The sequence below is a fragment of the Branchiostoma belcheri genome, unplaced genomic scaffold (genome assembly GCF_001625305.1).
Source record: "Branchiostoma belcheri isolate BF01 breed outbred unplaced genomic scaffold, Haploidv18h27 scaffold52, whole genome shotgun sequence".
Classification (NCBI taxonomy): domain Eukaryota; kingdom Metazoa; phylum Chordata; class Leptocardii; order Amphioxiformes; family Branchiostomatidae; genus Branchiostoma; species Branchiostoma belcheri.
The window spans coordinates 2239391-2248191 of record NW_017804154.1 but is presented as its reverse complement, the minus strand read 5'-3'; the positions used below and the strand labels follow the sequence as shown (position 1 = coordinate 2248191).

Sequence of the window (8801 nt, the reverse complement as noted above, 5' to 3'; positions counted from 1 at the left end):
AGGCTGCACCTGTCTGTGTGTGTGTGTGTGTGTGTGTGTGTGTGTGTGTGTGTGTGTGTGTGTGTATGGGATATAAGTTATAACATCTTTAGAAAAGAAGATAACTTATCCAAATAATAGAGGAGAAGAGAAATAAAATATCCCTTCCCATATTACATTTATGTCTCTTTTTTATGTCTTGTCAAAATACTGTTTGATTTGCAGCTTGTCAGATTCAGAATCCCTGTAAATTCTATTTGATGTCTATTGGACCAATGAGAATTGTGCACCGCCTGCTCTCTACATAAAAGCCCACGATGCACTGAGTGAAGCTGAAGTGCCTGTGCTCAACTGTGCATGGCTGAATTAATCGAGATTCTGTTTTGCAAGTCAGGGCACGTTTGGTTCTGTTGGTTTGAGATGGTTGAAGAACCTTGTTACAGTCAGAACCCAAATTTGATTTGTAAAGAAATCTGTTTGATAGAATTCTTCATTAGTCCCTGTATTGTAAGTGTCTTAAGTAATTGCCCACTCCAGCACTTTAGATCAACTGATGGGTATTATTACATAGCAATGATTTAGTCTAATTTTCTCTCGACTTACAGAAAGTGCATCCTCAGTGATAGCTATAGGTTTAGCATCAGACATACAATATTCTACCATGTGAGCACCAATAATAGTAAATTTTAGTACAAAATACAGATAGTCTCCATGGCTGGTGGCTATTCTTGTATTGATCTTTATTTCCTGCCCAGACTGAATGGAGCACATATGTATATCATGAGGGATAAATGACATCTGTATGGTCTGTAATCGTGGCAGTGACCTTGCTTTGTGATTAGCCTACAAGGGCAAGAGCACAGCTTACGGTTCTCAACATAAATCACCTGCGCAAAGCCTCTGTGCCTGGAGTTCAATCAATGTATATCTGCACAAATGATAACTTTCTGGACAGGTTGATTCCTTTCTGGGAAAGCAATCTAAGGGTTGATTCCAGTTCTTAGTGTTCAAGGCAAGAAAATAGGTCTCGGTCTTCATATTTTGTATAAGATTATGTATGAACGTGAGGTACTGGTATGCCAGAAGCAACCTTAACACACAGAGCTATTGTACAGGTGTGCATATCCTTAACTGCACATGTATAATTTTGTCGCCTATAGAGTAAGAGCTAGAGAGGATAATACACGTATTCAGTCATTGCAGCTAGTGCCAACAGACAGTCAGATATTCTTTCCATGTCATTGACCGCTGATTGAATTTGAAGCACCAAACATCAGAACGGAAACTGCTGTTAGAAGCATGAAAAGAAATCCTTTGGATTTCCTTTGTCCCTGGTGGTAGGAATAACACTAAATCCACCAAAGGCACCAGTAACCAAGGCAATAAAAGACAGAGACCAGTAACTCTATATTTTGAAAAATGATGTTTTGGGGCCATTGAGTCCCCATGGGAACTGAGACCTTGTGAGGTCAGCAGCATTTTGATCAAATATTGATATAATGTCTGGGATCATATTGCAGTTACAATATTGATTCAAAAGTCCATTTTAGACCACCTGGTCTGGAGACGGTCCAGGTCCCATGCCATGTCAATATGTACTCATGCACAGTTTACTTACCTGGCATATGATTAAAACACTGGGTCCTTGTTTCTGCTAGCTGCTAAGGCACGGCTGGTGTTGACAGAATTAGTATAATGGATAGTGTTATACAGTACATGTACTTCATGCCAAAGTTGTATTTCATATATTGAATAAAGTCTTGATTCTGTATTTTGCTAATTCTGAGTGTATACTCTAAAATGTCTGGTCAAAAATGGTTGGACCCAGAAAAAGTGTGTTTAGGTCAATCATAAATTCCATTTTGTTAACCCCACCTGATAGAAAAGCATTTGAGCATGGTAGCTGTCATTACTGACAGGATTAGTTGGGGAAAGTGTTGGCATCTGAGTGATTATATATTCATCTTCCAGATTCTTAAAACTAAATTTGTGTTGTTTTTTCCAGGCTGTGATGAAGTTTCCACAAGACTACCCCTACTCACCCCCTACCTTCCGCTTCACAACCAAGATGTGGCACCCTAACATATATGAGGTAAGTCTGCAAGGGTTACATGAGTTTAGAATTTTAAACATTTCCTGGGAGGACATGTACAATCTAAACACTCTAGCACATCCTCAGTGCTCAACATTTCACTTCATCAAATAGGATTGAAGTGACAGAAAAAATTTAAAGCTGGGAAAACATACTGTTGTTGAAATTATCTGTGTGCGGGCTGGCTGGCTGTTTGATGTGATTTGACTGACAGGGTTGACTGTGTTGTACAGAATGGAGATGTGTGCATCTCGATCCTCCACCCTCCCGTGGATGACCCCCAGAGCGGAGAGCTGCCGTCAGAGCGGTGGAACCCTACACAGAACGTCAGGTACCTGTCAAGTACACATGTGCATCCCCTCTTGCTTCCTTTGAATGGCTGCAAGCGTGTGTGCAAAATTACTGATTTTGACTTGCAACTTGAAAGACAAAATATAGAAGGTAGAAATATGCTGAGGGCTATGTGTCAAAAAAGAAGCTCTCAGTCATACAGAAAAGGAAAGCAAGTAGTAGTGGTATCTTTTTATCGTCAGGCACCTGTCAAGTACAAATGTGCATCTTGTCTTGCTTCCTTTGAATGGCTGAAAGCGTGTGTGTAAAATTTATATCTGATGTTGAGTTGTAACTTGAAAGACAAAATTTATAACATGTACAAATATGCTGAGGGCAAAGTGCCAAAAAGTTAGCTGTTATGTTAGACGTTCCCAGTCATACAGAATGAAAATAGCAAGAAGTGGTATGTTCTTATTTTTTTCAGAACGATTTTAATGAGTGTAATATCGCTGCTGAACGAGCCCAACACATACTCGCCAGCTAACGTGGATGCATCGGTCATGTTCCGCAAGTGGAGGGAAAGTTCCGGCAAAGACAAGGAGTATGAAAACATTATCAGGTACTGCTGACTGTGTTATTTGTCAAAATCTTTTGAACATTGTATTTGTCGTATCATGACACCTCTAAACCACATACTATTTAGAAAGTAGTGAGTAATTATAGGCCTGTTACAATCATTTACTATGTAGAAAATAGTGACCACATCTGAGAAGCATGAGAACATTGTTGTCCGACAGTAACCTGCCTAATCCTGAAATAACCACCACCTGTCAACGGACTGTTTTTGGAAGGCCCCTTGGTGGGTTGTTATTAAAAGGCTTGGTTCCTTCACATGCCCTTAAGCTACATATGCAGCTGCTAATGGATGTACTTATCTACATGGTTATCAAGTAATTACAGTAATTAGAACTAATGATTATGAATAAATAATAACTTCCAAACAGACTCGAGGAATCCTTCTCATTAGACATGTAATCTTAGTTATTCTGTAAGCAGTTCCTTGTTTTGATGGTACTGTAATGTTGCTGTTGCTGGAATATAGAAAGAAAAGAATCAACACATTGTTGCAATGTAGCAATCCTCTCCTCCTCTCTACCCCCTCCAGGAAACAAACCAATGCCACGAAAGAAGATGCGGAAAAGGACGGAGTGAAGGTCCCCACGACACTGGCAGACTACTGCATCAAAACCAAGCCCAAGACTTCCCACTCCTCTATGGACATGCTGATTCTATGACGATGATTACGATGATGGGGACATGGACGATGAGGATGATGACGATGATTTCTATGAGGACGATGATGATGATTCAGGGAACGGTGGAGAAGGGTCGTGATATGCAACTGTCATCACCACCCCCACCCCCCATCCCTGTAGGAAATCTGCACCCAGGACTCACTATAAGCCCATCCCACTGGAATCATCTTCTGCAAGGAACCTTGCTCATCATGTCCAACACACCTTGACAGGAATTTCCCACAGAATAATGGCCTTCAGGGGAAACTGATAGACTGTATGCTCACATGATAATTTATAGTGTTTACTACAATTTTTGATATAATTACTTTAGCTCATATCCAGGCTTAATTGGAAAATGTTTAAATCAATAAGTCATCCAGAAATGAAATGTCATGAAATGGGGGGGACAAATTTGGTTTACGACCTTTTGGTCAGTGATGTCAATGGTTTGAATGGGGTTTATGACATGTAGTGGAAACTTGTAGAAATTTTAAGGGAAAACTAATGTCAATCACAGTTTTCTTTTTAATGGTTGTGTACAGATAAACTTGAAAGCAATTTCCCAGTTGGGAAGTTCTGTCTTTGTCTTGACATTTCTTCCGACGTGTCATCCAGAATAATGTACAGATGTACAGCATGTGTTCTTGGCCGGACACTTTTGCCACCTCCGTCAAAGGTTTCCCTCCTTCAAAGCCTCAAGAGTCTTCACAGTACAGTAATAAAAGTGGAAACTGAGCTTTGAAGAAAAAAGGGACAGCCCTTGGGAGATGGATTGACACAAGTGTCACTTTTAAATGAAGTGTGTTCTGGATATACTTAATTGTAGGTTTTTTGTGCACTTTGTTAAACTAACCCGTTGGAGAGAAAGTGAGAGGTGACGAGGGCATGTTACTACTTACCTGGTGTGTTATGGCCATTGTATAAGTGTGCAGCCATTGGGGGAGGGCCATCCACGTGTAGCTGGTTTACTTTCAAAGGCACTATCTTGCGCAAGGGGTTTGGACCAAACCAAAACCAATCAAACATGCATAATAGGGCTCTGACTGTAAATTGGGAGTTTTAAATTGTACACATTTCCTTGCATGTCTGTACAGGGAAGGAATGATTTTATATTTGAACACAAGTACTTGATGCATAATGAAGTTGGTTTAGCCTCATGAATCTCAGTGTGGAAAAAAAAAACACCATCCCCACGTATTGCTTGGACTGCATGTAAGAGAGGAGTCCAACAGTGTCTCAAATAATAGTCAAAGTTACATTCTTGACATAAGATTTGTGCAAAGGTGACTGGAATGCTTTGTATTCTAATTATTACATGAGCATTTTTCTTAGAAGATCATAGCAACCTTTTCAGTCGTATTTGTAGCAACTGCTTACTAAAACTCAAGTGATTTCACCAGATTGTAACATGGAGAAGAATAAAGGCAAGTGATGACCATGCCAACTGCCAGCAAAATAGGACAAGCTTCAGAAGTTAATGTTCTATGTTTTGATAATACGGTTACTGCAGGGGTGGAGATTCCATGTGAAGTGAGTTGTCCCGTAGTCCTAGCTGTAATGTGCAAGAAGGTGCTTTTGTGTGTTGATCATGGACCTAAAGGTTGCAAGAAGAGATGCATTGGAAAAAAAAACTGCACTGAAGTTGTCATTGATACTGCTGGAGTTGCATGGTCAGCAAGTATAGCAATGCAGGACAGCATTTCTGCACTGAGGAAGCAAGTTCTGATTTTGGCGTGATATGGATTGAACTCTAGTGTAATCGAGGCAGTTGGGTGCATGCAAAAAGAGCTGTACATTGCCTGAGCATTTGGCAGAGGCAAACGAGTAGTCATATGCCATTTCCATTCCTTCACATTGTTTTGTTTTCCAACTTTCTCCCTCCTAGCACACAGTTATATAATCATTCATGTATTTGGTATGATCTCCACCAAGGAAGTGATGGAGTCATGATAGTGTTTTATGTTTTCCCCCTTTTTAAACTACAAGGAGAGCTGTTGTATGCAGTGCTCTCTCTATCAGTTGTGTGGAAACTTGGGACTAACCAATACTGGTGAGGAACCGGGAAGGTCTGTACAGGTTTTAGCTGTCCAATGCATTACAGGTACACACAAGGAACTCCAAAAATTTGTACAAATGAAGGTTTCAGAAAAGAACTTCCCACATTAAATTCAATCTGAAGACTGCTATCAAGGTTAGAAGACAATTTGAAATCACGGAAGCATGACAGCCATGATACAATGTATATGCTATTGAACAACTAAAATGCAGATATCGTCACAACTCCCCTACACTGTAAGCAAAAAAATACTGTACAACCTGTCGTTTAACCTGTATCTCTCCCAATATAAGGGGATTCTGTACCTCATAGCAGCCACACTCTGTAGGTATGTATTTTGCAACGGATTATTTAATAATAAAATTGTAAAATATTCCAAGGTACAAATGGTCTTCTGTCATTTATTTCCTGCAGTTGAAATTCTAGTGACAAGCATAATTTTTCATATTCTTACATTAGTATTCAGATTGGCACTTGAATACACTTGTACAAACATGGTTAACCATGACTAATTAAGTTTGAGTAGATGGCTTCATTCAAAGGTCAAGCATTCACAAATACATTTTGTACATACATAGTGTATCTATAAGGAGATGCAAGAAATTGCTAGTTCTTGAAAATTTTGAGGATATTTTGTGCAGATTGTGTGAATGCAACAAGATAATGGTATTGTAACAATAAACTTCAATTGTCTTTCCTCCTGTATTTGGTCATGGCACACTTAGTTGCAAAGGTTAACAAGAAGCCATAGGCGACAATTCTCCGTGAAGTATTATATATTGCAACAAAAAGAAGTAGCCATTGGCGACAATTCTCTGTGAAGTGTGATAAATCGAACAAAGAAAAATTGTTTAAACGCGCGTCGGCTCAGTCATCTTAAGACGCAACAACCAATCAGAGATGCGAGATGCCTACACGTGACGCGGGAAGGGCGCGCGATGCCCGAAATATTTTTGCGTCAATATTCAGCGCCGTGATTCAAGAGATTAATACCCGGAAACAATTTTTTCTTGTTTTGAACGCATTAACATGCATTTACGCTAATCTAGTATGATTCAGGGTTACTTTTTTTTTTAACCTGCCATGGCCAGATTATCTAAAGATGTGTGTATTGTGTGTACAATCTATAGAAAGAGAAATGTACATCAGGTCCGATCATCCGATTTTCACGTTTCGGTTTTTTGGACTCGGTTCATGAACGTATTTTGGTTTGGCCCCTGGAATGTGCGAAAAAAATGACTCCCGGGACTGTCTACAGGGAACACTCGCACATTCGCGGTGTATCAGGACAGCGCGACTGGTCGTCATTAGCGCAGTAACAGTTGCATAAACGGACGAAACCATTTCAAAGAAATGGGGATGTTTCGAAAATAAGCATTGACTCCAATATCAAAACAGCTACGGTAAAAATAAAAAGACGTGCATCATCCCGGACATAATGCAACACCACATGCGAAATTACACAGAAATGCGACGTACGGAAGAATGCGTTTTGGCTGCGAACATCTTCCAAAAAACTTGGCATCTCTTAACCATGGGCAAAAACATCTGGAACCACTTATAAAAACCACCCCGTATCTGCATGAACTTTTTTGAACCCCACTGCTATTCCAAACAACGCGTTTTTCTGGACCATTCCAATTCGCCTCGTAATTGTAGGGGTGCGTCTGCGATATTACATTGACCGCGAAAGCAGCAACGGCAAAAATACACATTCGTGCATCAACACGGGTATGCCCGCAGACGGCGTATAAAATTGCGTGCCGATTACACAAAGAGAACCCAGTGTTTTGACTGCGAACATGAAAAATCAGCCGATTACAACACTCCGTCCGGAGGTCCTGACCTCCTTCACGGAGTAACAAATCAGGCTGACATTGCATTTGATTCAGAAAAGTTTTCCACAACCGTACTATAATTACCCATAAAATTGTACAATTCTAGACACTCTAGAAGAGCAAGAACCAACCATGACACACTGGATAATCAATGATCTCTATGGCACATTGTGCAAGTTGCATTTTGGAAGTGAGGCATGAAACAGCATGAATCAGATATTAATATTGCACCTGATCAAGTTTGATTAAGAATCTTGGCTCCTGACAAAGTTATCTGGAGCCAGTGTTGGGGGGGGGGTTCCTTATTCACAAGTCAACTTTGATCCTGAGATGATGAGGTTTGACTCTAAGCTAGGCTGATGGAAGCTCATCCATTAAAGGTGAATTCTTTAGTCTTCTTGTTGCCTTTTTATCTTGTAGTGGAGCTCAGGGAGGTTTCTCAGCTTCTCAGCAGCCTGAAATACAAGTAAAAATTACCTCAGTTTGACTTTGTTGATAAAACTTGTCTTAATAAAGCTCTGTAAGTTCTCTAAATTCTGAGTGTAGTTTACAGGCCCTGGAAATGAATGTTCTCTCTAATACGTGGAAATTACAAATCCATAAAATATAACAAAATTTAAAAAAAGTAAAATCCAGTTCTGGCCTACCTGTTCCGCTGTGAGGTCGCGTTGGGCCTGAGCCAGCATCTCAAAACCCACCATGAACTTCTTTACTGTGGCTGACCTCAGCAGAGGGGGGTAGTAATGTGCATGGAGCTGCCAGTGGCTGTTCTCAGCATCAGTCAGATCCCCTGTGGGGGCACCTGTGTAAGAAATGGAAAGGGACATCAAACCAGACTAAATCTGACTCAACGAAGTTAAAGAAATGCACTTCTAACCAAATGCAGTCCAAGGATGCAGTAACCCAATCAACAGCCACTCTCCAACCATGACCTCCACGGTTGCACTAAAAGCTGTTCAAGGGCAGCTGCACTTTAAGAATTGACCAGAGTGCAGCCTTCAGTCAGGTCGTAACACCTAGACTAGGCACATTAAGTTGAGGTCACTGAGGAACAGACCTGTGGACACAGAAGGTCCTGCGAGAAATCTACTCTAAATGACTCCAAAGCCATCAGGACATGAACTTTTAAAACCTTCTAATATAGGAGAAATCATTCAAGAGTTTTTGAGTCGAGGCATAACTACTGTAACAATGAGTATTGTTAGTTTTATTAAACATTGTATTATCGCCGGTTCTATCCCCTCCCTTGGGCGGAGCCGCGGTCA

At 40.5% G+C, this 8801-nt stretch overlaps 2 protein-coding genes across 2 annotated transcripts in view; one reads left to right on the top strand and one right to left on the bottom strand.

Moving 5' to 3' along the window:
• The window catches only part of LOC109480735 (ubiquitin-conjugating enzyme E2 R2-like), a 15020-nt gene extending 8939 nt beyond the window's left edge, over nt 1-6081 (top strand). Inside the window, 5 exon segments of the mRNA XM_019783007.1 lie at nt 1985-2071; nt 2305-2402; nt 2829-2963; nt 3510-3630; nt 3632-6081. Coding sequence (XP_019638566.1) covers nt 1985-2071; nt 2305-2402; nt 2829-2963; nt 3510-3630; nt 3632-3739 — 549 coding nt within the window. The 3' untranslated portion in view covers nt 3740-6081.
• Nucleotides 6082-7563: 1482 nt separating this feature from the next.
• LOC109480734 (galactose-1-phosphate uridylyltransferase-like) overlaps nt 7564-8801 on the bottom strand; it is a 13488-nt gene continuing 12250 nt past the window's right edge. The window contains exons 10-11 of the mRNA XM_019783006.1: nt 8184-8338; nt 7564-7991 (exon numbers count right to left, since the gene is read on the bottom strand). Coding sequence (XP_019638565.1) covers nt 7926-7991; nt 8184-8338 — 221 coding nt within the window. The 3' untranslated portion in view covers nt 7564-7925. The remainder of the gene's footprint in view (nt 7992-8183; nt 8339-8801) is intronic.